This window comes from Glycine soja, chromosome 16 (assembly GCF_004193775.1).
Source record: "Glycine soja cultivar W05 chromosome 16, ASM419377v2, whole genome shotgun sequence".
Classification (NCBI taxonomy): domain Eukaryota; kingdom Viridiplantae; phylum Streptophyta; class Magnoliopsida; order Fabales; family Fabaceae; genus Glycine; species Glycine soja.
Window position 1 is genome coordinate 1,174,858 of NC_041017.1, and position 18,515 is coordinate 1,193,372.

Genomic DNA, 18,515 nt, shown 5'->3' on the forward strand with positions numbered 1-18,515 from the left:
CATGTATCATCAACGCATTTGAATTAGATGAAATCATTATAAATGATATTTTTTTCCAACTATTTAATGTAATTATAGACGGAGGACTTGAGTAAAAAAGACTTACTAAATATAAGAAAACATGTTTTTTAAAGATATATCACAAATTATAATTTCTAATAAATTTGGATGAATATAAAAAGATATACCACAAATAATAAATTAAAGAGTATATATATCACTGGCCTTTGCGGGGGTAACATGTTTTTTATTGAAAGGAAAACAAGAATACAGTAAAAATAAAAACATTTTTTTTACAAACTAAACTGACTTGTATTTTAAATTATTGTAACTTCATTCGATTTTGATGTTCTCAAAGGAGTGTTTATTATCTTTTTAATCTCTCTATTATCACTTATATTGAATGGAAAATTTATATATTTTAAACTATTAATTCGATTTAAAAATATTTGGAATGAAAATTAATTAGTTGAAAAGAACAATAGAAGTGATAATAGATACGGTAAGCATTATTAGAGTCTGCATTTAACTTAAAGACTAAATCTGAAAGCATTAATTATTAAAATTTGATTATGAGGGAATAAATATACAAAGTAATAGGTTGGTTGTTGCTTAAACAATAGGGTATTTGTGTCCACTGGCTTTTTTGGATTCAACCACGAAGCATACGCGTTTTTGGTTTGTGGATAACATTGGTGATGTGCCTCTCCTCAATCATATGTTGATTATGTTCCTTTCCTCAAGGCTTGTCATTCAAATCCTTAAATCTCTACTTTTCATTTTTGTTGATATATCAAATAATTAGAAGTTGGAATTAAACTCGACTAACTAACACCATTTTTTCATTTAAAAATTTATAATTATTCGAGTATTAAGTTTCTTTTGAATATCATAATACATAAAATGTAAGATATGATACCATTCTTGTCCCTCCAACCTTTTGGGATTTTATATGGACTAAAGGACATTTATGGAATCGTACGTGCGTTCATTAAATAATAAATCTATTGCTTTTGACTTTCAAAGCCTTCATTAAACTTTGACAAGTCATGCACTCATGCCTTTACCTGTTACCTTGACTTTGTTAAAAAAAATGCAGAAGATAAACTCTACAGTCTACATAACGGATGAAAATAAAATTTTAATTGAAGATTTTTATGTAACGCCAATAATATTTTCAATTTATATATAACATTATGATAAGTTAATTAAAATTTACAATCTTAAATTATTATACATATTTCTTTTTCAAAATTTACAATAGTATAAATGATATATACATTAATAGTACAAAATTATATTATTTTTTACATTAAAAATCATACTAAACATTTTTTTTAATTAATTAATGTTTAGAAAATTACAATGAGAATATATGTGTATTAAACTATTTATAATAGCATTTTGAAGATGATATTTTATTAATTTTAACTGATTAATACTGTGATAATATAACTAAAAATTAAACTTAAACTATATTATGACTGCAGTTTATATGTCTAATTAATGTAAAAAGATTTTCACCGTGAACTGATAGAAAAACATCGTCGTTGTAATAGTTATTTAAAACTTAATATACTTACTAATTCTGTGCCACATTAATTGTTATTGTTAATTTTATTTTAAAAAATAAGCACTTAACACGAAAAATGCACGTAATGTCTTAACTTTCCCATGAGAAATCGATTTATTATTTATTAAATTGATAATTTTAATTGTCAGCACAAAAATATTTGATAATTTTAATTTTTGTCATGCAGTGGTGTGGTCTCTTTCTGAGGTCACAGGTAAAAAAAAAAGGGTAACGAAAACGACGACTAGTTTCTAACGAGAAAGAAGATGGAACAAAAAGCAAAATGGAAAAGTCATCACTCAATTTTCATATCCATTTCCGAATTTTCGAACGATCCTTCCTTTCCCAAGTTCGTGTAATCGGATAGAATTCCAGACACACTTGTTACATCAATTTTTTGTTATTAATTATTATTATATTTTTCTTCCCCCTGAATTTCATATATAAATTATAGATTAATTTTTTGTGGATGACGATGATGATCAAGATCCAAATTTGAAGTGTTGGATGATTCATTCTGCAACGGATCGTTTCTGGGTCTGTCTTTGCTTCCCTGAATATCTCCCTTATTCGTTTCTCTCTCTCTCTCTCTCTTTTTCTATGCATGTTTGAAGTTTCGGTGTAATAGGGTCCGTTAACTACGTTGGGCAAATCTGGTTTGCTACCCTTTTTATCTTTTCCTGAGGAGGATCTGATTGTGATTGTGATTTTGTGTATTGCTTCAAATAGGGGATTTTGATAAGAATTTGATGGAGCTATCTGCTTGAATTTCCTGTTTGATCGCCAGTGCATTTTGTTTGATTGGTTAGAGAATTTTGGTTTTTTGAGGGTTTGTTTTGCAATGGGGGAGAAGTGGAGTTGCTTGACCTTTTGAGTTGAAATTTTTGCATGAAGGGTGTTGTTTGGTTGCATCTGATTGTGAAGAAAGGTTTATATCCTGGTATGAGCTTTTTTTTTGTTTCCTTTGAATTTGGTGAATATTTTCATGGTTCATGTTGAAATATGCTGTGAAGTTTTGTTGTAGTGCTTGTTTAGTAGTGAAGAGTGATTTGTCAAAGTTGAATTGGTTGAAAAGTTGGAGAAGTGGGATTCCTTTTATGAATTTTGAATTCAAGGGTCAATAGAGGTGTCAATTGATCTTTTTTCCAATTTTGGATTCGTTGATGAAGTTGTTTCCTAGGCTGAATGGAGGAGAACCACAAACCGCCTCGACAAGGTTGTGGATTTTTTGTGGATATAGAAGAATGGAAGTTCAAATTGTGAGGGTTTGAACCTGTGTTACTTGGGATATCTGGCGTTGATTGCATATCTGTTGGGGTTCTAGTTCTTTATTTTGGATTAGTTCCCTGTTCTGAACATGGTCTGTTAGGAGTGGCAAATGGACAAGTCATAATGAACGGGCAAACTAGATTGTTTGTCAATGGATGCAGTGGACAAGACTTTCTCTGAGCTTGTCAGCATTGTCAAATCATGGCTTCCCTGGCGATCTGAGCCAGTAAATGTGTCTAGGGATTTTTGGATGCCCGACCAGAGTTGTAGAGTATGCTACGAGTGTGATTCGCAGTTCACCTTATTTAACCGTAAACACCACTGTCGTCTTTGTGGGCGAATTTTCTGTAACAAGTGTACAACAAACTCGGTTCCTGCCCCATTTAGCAACCAAAGGAATTCCTGGGATGAGTTGGAAAAGATTCGCGTTTGTAATTATTGTTACAAGCAATGGGAGCAGGGCGTAGTTGCTTTGGATAAGAGTATTCCGGTTTCCAATCTGGATAACAGTGCTTCAGGATCAACTTCAAGTGTGGCTAGCAGTAAAACCAGTGCCACTGCAAACAGTAGTAATATTACTCTTTGCTCCATGCCTTATTCAGTTGGGTCTTATCAACCAATGCAACAGGGTTCTGTTCTGAACCTGCATAAATCACCTGTGAAGGAAAAAGACCCCGATACTGATAGGGAAGGTTTATCAGCAAATGGAGGGAGGAGTGATCTTGTAGCAGACCTGGGTGATCCATTACCAAAGCAATATGGATTCTCAATAAACAGGTATTGTACTGTTTATATTAGGTTCACAGACAGAAAGAACTGATGCTTGATTGTTCATATTGATATTTCTTTACTTGGACATTCTTCATGTAGTTTTATATTTATATTTGTTTTCAGTCAACATATTCTTCATCATGCTCACGAGACGTGACAAATTCAAAAGAGTGTTATAACCATACATTAATGCATTATAGGTTTAATTACTCATTTGGTCTCTATGCTTGCACAATCTTTATGTTTTAGTCCTTACACTTAGAAATTACTCATTTTAGTTCCTATACACACACTTACCTGTTTTTGCCCTTACCATCCAAAATTGTAGGGACTAAAACGAATTAAAAAGTGCTTGTGTAGCGACTACCACGAGTTAAAAAGTGTATGTATTGGGACTAAAACAAATAGTTTCTAAGTGTAGCAATTAAAACATAACGATTGTGCAAGTATAGGGACCAAATGAGTGATTAATCCTTTATTGTAACTGGAATTAAGCTGGGGAGTCTTATAAGTGATGACATAAACATTTTGTTCTAATGGGCATCGATAGTCATTAGGAATCCTTGAATCCAAATATGTGGATGTTATTTACTGTTTGACCTGTTATTTATTTAACTACGGTTGCATCCTCTATCAACCAACAGTTTTGTATTTAAACTGTGTCTAGTCCATGAGTGCTGTTGCTTTTTCTAATATTTTGTCATAGATCATATGATTTTAACTTGTTTCAGGAGTGATGATGATGAGGATGAGTATGGTGTATATCGGTCAGATTCTGATATGAGGCATTATCCTCAGGTGAATAACTACTATGAACGAGCTGAGCTTGATGGGATAGGCAACATTGATGGCTCACAGAAAGTGGATCATGATGGAGAAAGCATTAATGCAAAACTCCCTTCAAACTACAGTTTTGACACACAGGGTTTGGAAGAAGCCCCAGTTATTGCCAAAATTGAAGATGAACCTTATATCTGTGATGAAAATGAAGCCCCTTCCTCATTGTATGTTTCAGAGGATGTTGATGCTGAACCTGTTGATTTTGAAAATAATGGACTTCTCTGGCTCCCTCCTGAACCAGAAGATGAAGAAGATGAACAGGAAGCTATTTTGTTTGATGATGATGATGATCATGATGGGAATGCCACCGGAGAGTGGGGCTATCTGCGCAGTTCAAGCAGTTTTGGAAGTGGTGAGTATCGACACAGAGATAGGTCAAGCGAAGAGCACAAGACTGTAATGAAGAATGTAGTTGATGGGCATTTTAGGGCATTGGTATCTCAGCTGTTACAGGTTGAGAACTTACCCGTTGAAGATAATGACAAAAACAGTTGGTTGGAGATTGTCACGTCTCTGTCATGGGAAGCTGCTACTTTGTTGAAACCAGATATGAGCAAAGGTGGTGGGATGGACCCAGCTGGTTATGTGAAAGTCAAATGCATAACATGTGGGAGCCGCATTGAAAGGTAAATGCTATACTTTATATATATATATATATATATATATATATATATATATATATATATATATATATATATATACTTCTATGTTCTATCTACCTGCCGTTTCATGTTCTTCTAGTTCAGTTGATACAATTTATCAATTTGGATGGCATTTAGCAATGGGTTTTAAGACCTCATGATCCTCTTTCTCTTGTGCATATACACAATGTGTATTTCCATGTACAAAATGTAGCTTCCATAAATATAATAAACAAAAATATTCAGAGAAATAGTGCTGTAGCTTTTAAAAATTTTATTACTGGTTCCAACTTCCAAAAGAGAAAAAGGAAATTGTTTATAAAAATAAACTAGAGGAATTCACTGCAAAACAAACATTTCCAAAGAGTCAGGAAAATTGTTTGAGTATTAAAAGAAAAATAATACATGAAAAGACATGCAATTACATTATTTGTATAGTCTGGGGTTAGATATGCATGTAATGTGACAAGAGAGCGTCTGGAGGAAATATGAGATCAAATGGAAAGTGGCATATGAAATCTAGAAAGTAGTAAATGTTCTCTTCTGATAACTCGTGTATCTCTTTCTTTATAGTTTATACTATAACATAGGATTAGGAATATGCAAATAATAAGAACATTAGTAGTTATTTTATTAGTTTTCACAAAATCTGTGTCATATTCATAAGCTAAAATTGAACATAACTTTAATACCCTCTAATATACTATTAACTCTATAATGGTTAAAGAGAATATTTTATGTGACATTTCCTGTATTCACTTTGCCTGACTTCTTGGATTCATATTCTTATTAGTGTGGTGGTTAAAGGAGTTGTTTGTAAGAAAAATGTGGCTCACCGGCGAATGACGTCAAAAGTGGATAAACCTCGCTTGTTGATCCTTGGAGGGGCTCTAGAGTATCAACGTGTTACCAACCTCTTATCTAGTGTAGATACCCTATTGCAGCAGGTTGTACATGTGTACCATTTTTTTATGGGTTAATTAAGTTTTTAGTCTCTTAACTTTTTCAAAAAGTTGACTGATCAAGCTGTCTCAACTTTTTTCTGTCAAGGTTTATAGTCCCTGAACAAAACTTTGACTGGTCAAGGTCCCTAAACATTTAAAAAATTCGGTTTTTAGTCCTTGAAACCACATTAAATAATTAAAGATAATGGGGTTCAAACTTTTGTTCAAGGACTAAAAACCGAATTTTTAAAGTTTAGGGACCTAGACCGGTCAAACTTTTGTTTAAGGACTAAAAACCTTAACAGAAAAAAATTGAGGGACCTTGACCCATAAAACTTTTGTTCAAGGACTAAAAACTTAGTTAATCCTTTTTTTACCCTTAGTCTGATCCTGGTTTGGTTGCTGGTGCACTTGCTACTGTCATGGGTTCATGCTTATGTTTTATATCCTTTTTCTAGGAAATGGACCATCTGAAGATGGCAGTGGCAAAGATAGCTTCACACCAACCAAACATCTTGTTGGTGGAGAAATCAGTCTCACGATATGCACAGGAATATCTTCTTGCAAAGGACATATCTCTGGTTCTCAATGTCAAGAGACCACTTTTGGAGCGTGTAGCACGTTGCACAGGCACTCAAATAGTTCCTTCAATTGATCATCTTTCGTCACAAAAGTTGGGTTACTGTGAAACATTTCGTGTAGAAAAGTTTCTTGAAGACCTAAATAGTGCTGGTCAGGGTGGGAAAAAAACAATGAAAACATTGATGTTTTTTGAAGGTTGCCCAAAACCATTGGGTTTCACAGTAAGTCTTAATTTTTCTTATGATTTTTATGTAATTTGAATATAATAAGAGAAAAGCCTTCAGGGCTTCAGGCAACTCTAACTTTCAATTTCCGGATAATCTGTGATCTGTATACACTTATGCAAACACATGGATGATTGTCATCTTGTCCTTTTCATAACTTGAAATTTTAAGATAGTTGACACCTCACTCCTGACATGGTAACAATTAATGAAGCCTGTCTGTCTGACCAAGTGGACAAGAGTTTTCCACCCCCACCCTCCAATTAATTATTTCAACAGAAAGTTGGCCTATTGTTTTCCATGCTTCAAGCGTCCAAGTTATTGGGTGATGGGGCACATTAGAGACATTAATTAAGGATTCTCCTAATAGCTAAAGTTTTTTAAACAGTTTGTCTTTCTTCCTTGACATATTTTATTTTAAAATAATCATCTAATACTCTTACTTTAGATGGCATTTTATTGTAAACAAGTAATGGAGACCGTATGAAGAGTTCATTTATCTTGTATTTCTAATTGAACAGATTTTACTTAAAGGTGCTGACAAGGATGAATTGAAGAAGGTAAAGCATGTGGTTCAGTATGGAGTTTTTGCAGCTTATCATTTGGCTTTGGAGACATCTTTTCTTGCAGATGAAGGAGTCTCCCTGCCAGAAATTCCATTAAACAGTCTGGCCCTTCCAGATAAATCATCATTCATTCAGAGGTCTATTTCGACAGTTCCTGGTTTTGGTGTTGCTGACAATGAAACACCTCAAGGACAAGAACCTGACACTGAACCACAGAGAACCAGAAGTCTCACAGTTGCTGATCTAGCCTCATCAACCTGCAGTACAGGGCCATGTGTGTCTAATGGTGCTTTTCAATCTATGCCACTTGGATCAAGTATCAACCATTCAACTGCCTTGTACTCCTCCATTGTTGCTTCAGGAAAATCAATTCCAGAATCGCACCGTAATAAGCTTCTTTCATGCACTAGTAGAGACACAAATGAAATGGACTCCAAACAACCTGTTGTGGAAGAAACTTCTAGAGCGGACAACACAGTTGTCGGGGATGATCCTACTGTAGATGACCTTGGATCTTCAGAGAAATTATATCAAGGCATGTCAGCTGACACTCCACAAAATTGGAACAGCAAAATCTCTAAAAACCAGTTAAGTGGGTCAGGATCTCTATCTCCAATAGATGTTCAAAACCATCCCGAGAACCTTGGAATCACAAATGAAGAGCCAGTTCTCATAAAAGAAGAGTTTCCTCCATCTCCCTCTGACCATCAAAGCATTTTGGTGTCATTGTCCTCCCGGTGTGTTTGGAAGGGAACTGTATGTGAGAGGTCCCATCTCTTTCGAATTAAATACTATGGCAGCTTTGATAAACCATTGGGTCGATTTCTGCGGGACCATTTATTTGATCAGGTAATTGTCTGTTCTAGGAATAAATATGTCTTTGTTATTTGAACTATGGCACTAGTTTTTACAGTTGTTGTCATTACTTTTCAGAGTTATCAATGCCATTCTTGTGAAATGCCATCGGAAGCACATGTGCATTGCTATACTCATCGACAGGGAACACTTACCATATCCGTCAAGAAACTACCAGAAATTATCCTACCTGGTGAAAGGGATGGAAAGATTTGGATGTGGCATAGGTGCTTGCGGTGTCCAAGAATCAATGGCTTTCCTCCTGCTACACAGAGAATAGTAATGTCTGATGCTGCTTGGGGTTTATCATTTGGGAAATTTTTGGAGCTCAGTTTCTCAAACCACGCTGCAGCCAGCAGGGTGGCAAGCTGTGGTCACTCTTTACACAGAGATTGCCTTCGTTTTTATGGGTAATTAGTCTTCCCTATTTTTGGGTTTGAACCAAACAAATGGTCTAAGGTTTTTAAATGTTGCCTATTTATAATGAAACTGCCATGGCATGTGGTCTTGATCTCATTTTTATCATGAACTTCTTGATTTAAGATACAAAGGTTGAATTTAAAAAATAAAACATTTTTTTTATCAGCCTGATTATGTAAGAGAAAGATTTTTATAACCTCTTTTTGGATGACATATAGGGGTCTCCTCTCATTATGAAAACCATATAAACTTGATTTTCTTATTCTGCTATTCAAGAATGTGCTTTTTTTTGTTGTGTATATGTTTGTGGCTAATATGTGTACATGTAGCAGTTTTTTTTGTAGCATTCATTAATTCTTCATACTCATGAGAGCTGTCTCTCTTGCAGATTTGGAAGAATGGTTGCTTGTTTTCGATATGCATCAATTGATGTTCACTCAGTCTACCTTCCCCCCCACACACTTATATTTGATTATGGGAATCAGGACTGGATACAACAAGAATCTGATGAGGTTCAATATTTGCAATATTTTGATCTTAAAATTTGGTTTTATGATAGTGTACCTAATTTCTGGTTGTTACAGGTGGTCAATCGGGCAGAGCTTTTATTCTCTGAGGTACTCAATGGTCTTAGTCAAATTGTTGAGAAAAGATCTAATGCAGTCCAAGTCAGTAATGGCCACAAATCACCTGAGTTAAGACGCCAAGTTGCTGAACTAGAGGGGATGTTGCAAAAGGAGAAACTAGAATTTGAGGTGGGGTCTTCAGTAATTATACTTAAATTTATAGCTTCATTCAGTCAAATTTCTTGTCTAGTAGTGGCCTTGTTTAGTAATTAATTTTGTCACTAGTAACTGTTAGATATAAAATCATCCATGTGTTAGAATATTAGCAACTTTCTGTTTTAGCAGTATTTTTTTTGTTAAGTAGCTTTACTGGATGGATGTTTTATTAAATTCTATAATTGAAACAACATATAAAAAGTTTGAAAGGCTTGTGGTTGAATCATTCTCTTCTATTTACTTAGGAAACTCTTCAAAAGATTTTGAACCAAGAAAAGAGAAATGGCCAGCCTGGGATTGATGTTCTGGAAATTAATCGATTGTGGAGGCAGTTACTTTTTCAATCATATATGTGGGATCACCGCCTTATTTATGCAGCCAACTTAGTCCATTCCAACAATGAATCTGGTTCATGCAGTCCAATTTCAGAGGATAAGGAGAAACCTACTGATGAAAATCAGATGAGCATTAACTCTATTTATGGTGATCTAAAGCTTAACGATAGCCCCAGCCATGGAGGAGGAAGTGTTGTATTTGATGGAAAATTTTCACTTGATGCAGTGCATCAAGAAATTGACATGGCCAAAAATAAAAATCATGAGAAAGATGCCGAACATAATCTTTCAAATAGCAAAAGCATAAATGATCAATCCAACCTTTTAGAACCTGAATTGGGTGTTCGCAGAGCTCTCTCTGATGGGCCATTCCCTGTCATTCCTAGTTTGTCTGAAACACTAGATGCAAAATGGACTGGTGAAAACCACTCAGGATATGGAATTCAAAAGGATAACAGTTCTGTAAATCCTGATATACTTATGGCAGATGCTTTGACAACCAGTGCACAAAAAGAAATATATTATCTAGGGGATCGTACAGAAGATCAAAAAGGTCATGATAATATGGAAGACTCTTCAAGCTGGTTGGGAATGCCCTTCTTGAACTTCTATCGCCAATTTAACAAGAACCTTTTTGCTAGTACACAGAAGTTTGATACCCTAGTTGACTACAATCCTGTTTATGTATCATGTTTCCGGAAGCAGGAACTCCTGGGTGGGGCAAGGCTGCTTCTGCCAATTGGTGTCAATGAAACTGTAATTCCAGTATATGATGATGAACCCTCAAGTATTATAGCTTACGCCTTAATGTCACCAGAATATCATTTGCAATTGACTGATGAAGGAGAAAGGCCAAGAGAAGGAAATGAGTTCATTTCATCATATTTTTCTGATTCAGGCACCTTGCAGTCATTCTCATCTGTTGATGAAACAGCTTTTGATTCTCAGAAAAGTTTTGGATCGATAGAGGAAATGATATTTTCCATGTCTGGGTCTCGTAATTCATCAATATTGGACCCAATGTTATATACTAAGGCTATGCATGCTAGAGTTTCCTTTGGAGTAGATGGTCCCCTTGGCAAGGTAAAATATTCTGTGACTTGTTACTACGCCAAGCGATTTGAAGCCTTAAGAAGGGTCTGTTGTCCTTCAGAGCTCGACTATATAAGGTCTCTGAGTCGCTGTAAGAAATGGGGAGCTCAAGGTGGGAAAAGTAATGTATTCTTTGCAAAAACTTTGGATGATCGATTTATCATCAAACAAGTTACCAAAACAGAGCTTGAGTCATTCATTAAATTTGGTCCTGAATACTTCAAGTACCTTTCTGAATCCATAGGCACCGGAAGTCCAACTTGCCTGGCAAAGATTCTTGGCATATACCAGGTACTGGTCTTCTGAGCCTTACATTTTCTTTTTCTTTTGTTTTTTGGACCTCAAATGTCATAGCTTCTAAATTACTGGTGAAAATGAAAACCTGTTGAGTTTATTTATAAAATGAAAATTTTATTAGGAATCAAGCCTACCAAGGTTGCTCAAAAAATTTTAATAGGTCATATATCTTTCGAAAATGTCGCTGATAATTGTAAGTAGCAGAATACCAATATCTTGTTAAAGCATCTCATATGAACATAATTATAAATTTCATATACAGGTTACCAAAAACTGAAATAACTTTTAGCATGTTAAATATATGATGACTTAAAAAAGATTCCAACCAACCATGCAATAAATCTTTTTAAGTGTGTTAATTATTGGATTGATGATATATAATTCTGCATTTTGCTTCACTTGATTATCTACTATCTTAACCACTTAAAATTTGGATGGCATTCTGTTCGAAAGGTTACATCAAAGCATCTTAAAGGAGGGAAGGAATCAAGGATGGATGTTTTGGTTATGGAGAATCTTCTGTTTAGGAGGACTGTGACCCGACTTTATGATCTTAAAGGATCTTCCAGGTCTCGGTATAATGCAGATAGTACCGGGAAAAACAAAGTTCTACTGGACCAGAACTTAATTGAAGCAATGCCAACTTCTCCTATTTTCGTGGGAAACAAAGCTAAACGATTGTTAGAGAGAGCTGTCTGGAATGACACTGGTTTTCTTGCTGTAAATCTCAAAACTTTATATGTGGCATTCTTCCTTCTCTTAACTGTCTCCTTTTCTTGTTTCTTTTCTTGCAAAGTGCACATCATCATCTTTATGTCCATCTCACATAAATCTGTTTTCCTCTTGTGCAGTCAGTTGATGTGATGGACTATTCTTTACTGGTTGGAGTGGATGAAGAAAAGCATGAGTTGGTTATTGGAATCATTGATTTCATGAGGCAGTATACTTGGGACAAGCATCTTGAAACATGGGTAAAAGCTTCAGGTATCCTTGGAGGACCAAAGAACACACCTCCAACAGTAATATCTCCCAAACAATACAAGAAAAGGTTCAGGAAAGCAATGACCACTTACTTTCTCATGCTTCCAGATCAGTGGTCTCCCCCTTCTATTATTCCTAGTCATTCTCAGTCTGATTTTGGTGAAGACAGCACACAACCTAGGACTCCAGCTGAATGATTCTTTGTTTTGTGTTTCTGTAAATTTTACTTTCAATTTGGGGAATTAACTCCCCCAAATTTTATATTAACTTCTTTTTTGTTTTTCCCTCTTAAATGATATAGGAATTCTTTTGGTTCATTTGTAATTTTGTCAACTAGATATTATCAATTATTTGTTAGAAGATGCCAAAGAAGGGCTGCTAGCACTTTAGCAGCCAAGGATGTTTGTCTGGGGTAAAAGTATTTGATGACCTCTGGATGAAATCTTTGTACAAAAACCTACAGTAACGTTCTAGGAACACGTTCTATACATGTATATGACTTAAATTTCTCAAATTTCTTTGCCATTACCATCTTGTGCTTTACTTCAGATTTTATCATGTTGTCTTTATTTATTGTTTATCTGGGGCAAGGTTAAGCAGCTTAACTTAAAGCTGTGAGAAGATGAATGGCATTAATTTAAGGTATAAAAGATAATAATGGTTTTTATTGTATAATTGTGATGCATTTGGATTTTATTTATTGAAAATTTAAATCATTTGGTGACTTTTTTGTAATATGGTATACAGTATTTGTTATTAATTTTTTTTAGTAAAATTGTAAATTTTAAAATCTAAAACAATGCATGTAGATGTAGTAGATCAATATATTCTTCTATTTAGGGTTTGTTGACATTTTTTAAACAATTAAATGGTAATGCAATGATATTTTAAAATAATTTTATAATATGATTCGATTACAGATCATTATTGATATGATTTTTAAAATGTTATTATAAAAGTCAATAGTACTCATCGTCGATGTCCGGTGGTTCCAATTCTAGCTCCCCGCTCCACGTTCGTGTTGTCCCCAACCAAGCCCTTTCTCTTCCCCCTATAGCACTCGAGGCATAGAAGGCAACAATCTACAAAATAAATCTTGGCCTGGACCGATTTTGCAAAATATGGATCGACGCCGCAAAAAACAAGTTCTAGTTCGAGGCTGTCTCGGAAGAGATCTGGGACTTTTGGGTTTCTGGATCTGTTTTTGCTTTTGGGATTAGGCTTGGATTTGTTATGAATGTATTATGTGTTTCTATTTTTATTGTTCGCTGAAGTTGAAAACAAGTTTGATTGGGAGGATTTGTGTTGTATGTTATTGGGTTTGATTTGGGAAGAAGAGAAGTTTGATTTGTGCTATGTGCCAATTTCTGGATGTTTTAAAACTGTCAGAAAATGAATTTTGCGAGTAAAATACTTTTATGAGGCAGCCGCCAGAAAATGAGCACTGCTATTAAATAATTAGAAATAACACCAAGGTCATTATGTCATCATTTACCAGCACATTCTAACGGCAGAGAGACTAAAAGTTGTGATAGAAAAAAATTTGAAAATTTGAAAAAATTAGAAACTAAAAATTTAGTTAGAGATGAAAATACACTCGGTGTAGATGGTAAGTTATAGCAAGCTAAGCTAAAAAAAACTCAACGGATTCAAGTCTAAAACCCTACTTTTTCATACTTTTGGTAGGAATTTGTTAGTTGAGCCCAAATAGGACTATTGTAACATCCTATTTTGAGGTGTTAGTTTTATACATTGTTGTAGCTTATTTGAGTATGTGCTGATTAATTGCTTGAGCTATTTATAGAAAATTATTTGATTTTTTATATAATAGTATAGTTATTATTGATGTTGTTAGTTAGCGAATAGTATAATAATTTTTATGAATAGAGCAACTAGTGTTTGGGTTATAAGTTAGTGATAGTGAATTTATAATCACTAATATCTATGATGAGGATTAAATATTTTGGGACTCATTTAGAATTAAAATTATTTATTAAAGAACACAATTTCTATCTCCTAAAATGATACAGACTCTAAAATAATCATATTAAGATTATTGTGCAATCTCAATAATAAGATCTAAATTTTATTCTTACTCTCCTAATATACCCAAATTAAATTTTCAGCTATCAATTGTTGATATAGCAATTCCTTTTATTGCTCTATTAGTTCCTTTCTCTAAAAAATAATTGCTACAGCTATTCCTAATATTGTAAACTACTACCTTGCTATTCAAATTAAATTGTGATCATCTCATTGTATCTTAAATTGCATCATACTCTTTTTATTCAATTAAATCTATACCGATTTCATTATTATTATCTTAAATTCCTAATTCAGTCTCACATACGTACCCACCTTATTCTCCTTCGGTAAGCTAGTAAGCTAGCAACATAGCTCAAACATGGCTTCCATTTTCATTTTCCTGTGCTGCTAGCACACTCACGCACAAGAAAAAGCTTTGCTCTCCACGAACTCAATCACCACATTGTGTCATTCCCTCTCAGTAGAAACCCAATTCAAAACGGTTTCCTTCATCCAAATGAACATGCATGGCTCAATTTGTCTCCTCTTTTTCTCAAGCTAGTCAAAGCCTCACATCTCCACTAGTCTGATTTTCCTTCGAGGTTCGTGTGCAGAACTGTGACTTCAATTTGATTTGATAAATTCAAATTCCCCAATTGGAAATTTTCAATTTTGATGGTGCTCTTTAAATTGACATTTTCATTTTTCCTTTTGTTTCCGTAAAGTGTTTTATGCTAATTAAAAGTTAGGGAGAAACTCTATGCACAAAGGATAACGTCTCGGAGTAATCTTGGAGATCCCCGACAAACCCTCAGTTAAGGGGGGGAGTGAGGGGTATTGTACGTTTTGGCGTACGGAGAGGGTTAGGAGTTCCCCGCTCTTAATGGTTTTAGGGTTTTAATGCTGAAGAGTCGAATTAGGACTCACCGTAATGGGCGTCTAACCGCTGTCAATGTTGTATTTGATGATTAATTGTGATGTCGAGGGAACAATGTTGCTCCCTCACTATCTGGCAAACCCTGACTGAAAGCAATTGATTGAATTGCTCAAAGAGCACATTTTGTTTTGGTATTGTTATGCATAATTATGTAATTTGTGACAGAATTGCTTTGTGTGATTAAATTGTGAATGGTGTTAAGAGATGCTTAAATGCTTAAATTGTGTTTATTGCTACTCAAAGTGAACTAACCTTGTCGTGGTAAAGGAGGATGTGTATGGGAATGTGATTGGTATGTGAGTACTGGATTGGCCTATGCAATTAATGTGTATATTAAATGGCTTGTGGATTCTGAGTTCCGGAATTTAAACAGGTAACTTTCTTTGAGTATTTGCATTGTGTGAATGGTGTGATTTGGTGTCTTGATGAATTGATTAGGTATATGTTAATCACTAGTCTAAAATTTGAAAATTTGGTTTTTTAGACGCATATGAACATGTAAGGTTTTCTGGGAATTTGTTTGCATTTGAAGTGTGTAGGAGATGTAAAGTTTGAATCCCTGATTTAGTCACTGCATTATGTGTTTTTTGAAGCAAAGTAAACTGTAAAAAGTGATTTCCAAGTAATTGGAAGGAATTTAGAAGTGAAGGAATGATTTTTGAACAATTTAATATTATATGCTGAATTTGTGAGACAGTTGCAGCCTCTGTTACGATCTACATTGTCCTTGCTGCAGATTTTGGTTTTTAATTTACTTTGGCAGCGATGTAGATTTATGTGTCCTCTTCACAATGCATTGATCCCATGCCATTTCGATTTTTCTACAATTTATAGTGATTTTTACACTGCAACATGTCCCGTTGATTGTGATACTGTGTAGCTGCAGGATAAAAGCAATAAACTGTACCATTTGACAGGGATTGATACTTGCTATTAAGGGTGGGAATAGGCCAGGCCAGGCTTTGAAAGGCCTGAGCCTAGCCTACAATGAATTTTTGAGGCCTGAGCCTAACTTATAGCCTATCAAAGGCTTTTATTTTGTCTCGGCCTGACCTTTTTAAAAGTCTAGTTTGGCCTGATAGCCTTTTTAAAAGTCTTCTTTACGAAAGTTAAAAGAAAAGGAAACTAGGAATAGGAAAGCCAATAAAAATAATAAGAAATATAAAGGGGCACATGACTCACACCTAAATTGTAATTAAAGTCTTAATTGATTATAGGGATAGAAGTTATAGAACAATAATGTGTAATCAAAGTCTGATAATTTAAAAAAAAAATTAATTGTATCCAAAAAATAATATAAGTATATATTGGTACTCAAAAAATAATAAAAGTATATATACATATATATAGACCGACCTATCAGGCTTATAAGGCTTTTTAATAAGCCTAAGCCTGGTTTATTTAATTTAATAAGCTTTTAAAAAAGCTTGAACCTAACATTTTAATTAAATAGGCCAGGCTTTATGTAGGCCAGGTAGGTCGGTCTGCCCTATTCCCACCCCTACTTACTATGTATTTTTAGTGGAAAATAGATGTGATAAGGGTTTTATGTCTTTTGGAATCTCTGATTTTTCATTTTGAGAATTGATCGTGAATTTTATAAGATGAGTATGAGATGGAATAAAATTCTGCAATTTGTTCTTCTTTGGAGATGGAATGAGACTTGATTTGAGGAAGCTGTGGTAGTAAAAAAATTATAGAAAAAATTCCAATGCTTTCTTGAAACTTCGGGAGATTCTTTGTAAATTCTTAGCCCCAAGTAATGAGTGTCCATCACCAGGCTTAGTGCCACTACCAAGCTTAGTGCCGCTCCAACTTTTCTGGGTGATTCCACGGCTTAGTGTCAAGGGCGCCATATAAATACTATTTGGGTACTCCTTGCATGACATCATATATGAAAGAGCAGTGAAGACTGACTATGGAACATGTATTGCATTCATATAGGACTACTAACTTTGCGATTTTTATGATTGATCATGTGAATTGCGGTGAGTTTCTATGATGACTAGTGTAACTATAATTGCAGTGAGTATGAATCTGCTTGACTATGATTATTAATATATTTGCTTGTGATATACTCGAATATTTTTGTCAATCTTATAGTCTGGATGTACAACTTAATGCGTGTGTATGTGCTAAAGGACTTTGATAATATGTGTATTTACTCTCCTGCCTCTATCGTACTTTACTACCAAACCTCATTCCTCCTTGTTTGTGTTTTATTGGTTTTGTTTGGTCTTAAGTGAACAGGCGAGAAGGATCATAGGAGGGTCATAGTGGTTGGGCAGATGGCTGTTAGACACAGCTACAAAGGGCAGTGTGTTGTCATATATATATTTTGCTTGTGTTTTGTTCTGTTTTGTATAGTCTGTTTGTGGGAGCCTAATGTTCTAGACTTATCCTCTTCCTTGTTGTAAATATTCTTGACTTATATAGCGGTATTCACATCCCTTCCTTTTGAAAAACTTATATCTCCCAAATTTGTATAGTTGATGTTTTTAGTACTCGCGAATAGTAAACTGCTTTGTACTTGGACTTTCTCCTACCATATTCTCTCTTATATAGATATGTCCTACTTTGTATGATCCTCAATCAAATATCCAAGATTTTGAATGATATAAAGGCTCTGGCATTCTACTAGCCTTACTACATTCTACTCAAACAGCATAAGTGGGTTACTAATTACTAGATATGCTTGAATCATTAATTATCTTTTGTTGTTTAAATTACATCAATTCTTATGTGTACAAAATTAATTCACCAATTATTCTTTAAAATAAGTTCCTTGTTCACAAAATTTAATTAAGGTCATGTTTGAATCAAGAAAAATTTCCCTATCTTTTTACCACTTTGACGGCTCCCTACAACTAAGATTAGTGATACATAATAATATTCACACTAGGACAAGTGTAACCTACACAGTATTAATACCGAACTCTAGAAATCAGTTGTATTTCAAAATAGTCAAAATTATTAAATCAAACAGTTAATATAATTAAAAAGAGATTGAACTGTACACAATATTAATAGTGGACTAAAAGTCCATATATCGAACTCTAGAAATCAGTTGTATTTTGAAATAGTCAAAATTATTAAATAAGACAGTTGAGATAATTAAAAGGAGATTGAAGTATTTTTGTAGTTTTTGATTTAAGGAAAAACAAATAAACTAAAAAAAAAATTTGAGTGATATTAAAAGCAATCCAGGATTATGATTCATTAGTATCAATTTCTCGAAATCCCAATTCCTATGCAATTAATTACCAATAACCAAAGTCAATCATAAACCTATGGTTAAGGTCTAATGATATTTTTTGTCTTAAACTAATACTCCAGTGATCATGGATATATTGATGTAAGTCAGAGGATGTAATAATAATAA

General features: G+C 34.2%; 1 protein-coding gene and 1 long non-coding RNA gene across 4 annotated transcripts; both read left to right on the top strand.

Moving 5' to 3' along the window:
• The first annotated feature begins 1,808 nt into the window (after positions 1–1,808).
• LOC114389317 (1-phosphatidylinositol-3-phosphate 5-kinase FAB1B-like) lies at positions 1,809–12,719 on the top strand. 3 transcript variants are annotated; one of them, XM_028349956.1, is made up of 12 exons: positions 1,809–2,513; positions 2,743–3,619; positions 4,345–5,079; positions 5,888–6,041; positions 6,497–6,841; positions 7,365–8,258; positions 8,343–8,674; positions 9,073–9,196; positions 9,269–9,439; positions 9,712–11,184; positions 11,644–11,910; positions 12,042–12,719. In XM_028349956.1, the coding sequence occupies exons 2-12, from the start codon at positions 2,994–2,996 to the stop codon at positions 12,366–12,368; spliced, it is 5,448 nt and encodes a 1,815-aa protein (XP_028205757.1). In that variant the 5' UTR covers positions 1,809–2,513; positions 2,743–2,993; the 3' UTR covers positions 12,369–12,719. The 3 variants fall into 3 exon arrangements, with proteins under 3 accessions (XP_028205757.1, XP_028205756.1, XP_028205758.1); XM_028349955.1 differs by having other exon boundaries at positions 1,809–2,110; positions 2,303–3,619; XM_028349957.1 differs by having other exon boundaries at positions 1,809–2,110.
• A 1,744-nt stretch (positions 12,720–14,463) lies between these two features.
• LOC114389318 lies at positions 14,464–17,749 on the top strand. The gene is made up of 2 exons (XR_003661745.1): positions 14,464–14,798; positions 17,377–17,749. It is a non-coding gene; the product is annotated as an uncharacterized LOC114389318 (long non-coding RNA).
• Positions 17,750–18,515: the final 766 nt, after the last annotated feature.

Excerpts from the sequence above, each read along its gene's own strand:
- LOC114389317 (XM_028349956.1), top strand. The coding sequence starts at position 2,994 with ATGGATGCAGTGGACAAGACTTTCTCTGAGCTTGTCAGCATTGTCAAA. Across the intron at positions 8,675-9,072 it reads GATTGCCTTCGTTTTTATGG|ATTTGGAAGAATGGTTGCTT; the intron begins GTAATTAGTCTT and ends TCTCTCTTGCAG. Across the intron at positions 11,911-12,041 it reads ATGACACTGGTTTTCTTGCT|TCAGTTGATGTGATGGACTA; the intron begins GTAAATCTCAAA and ends CCTCTTGTGCAG.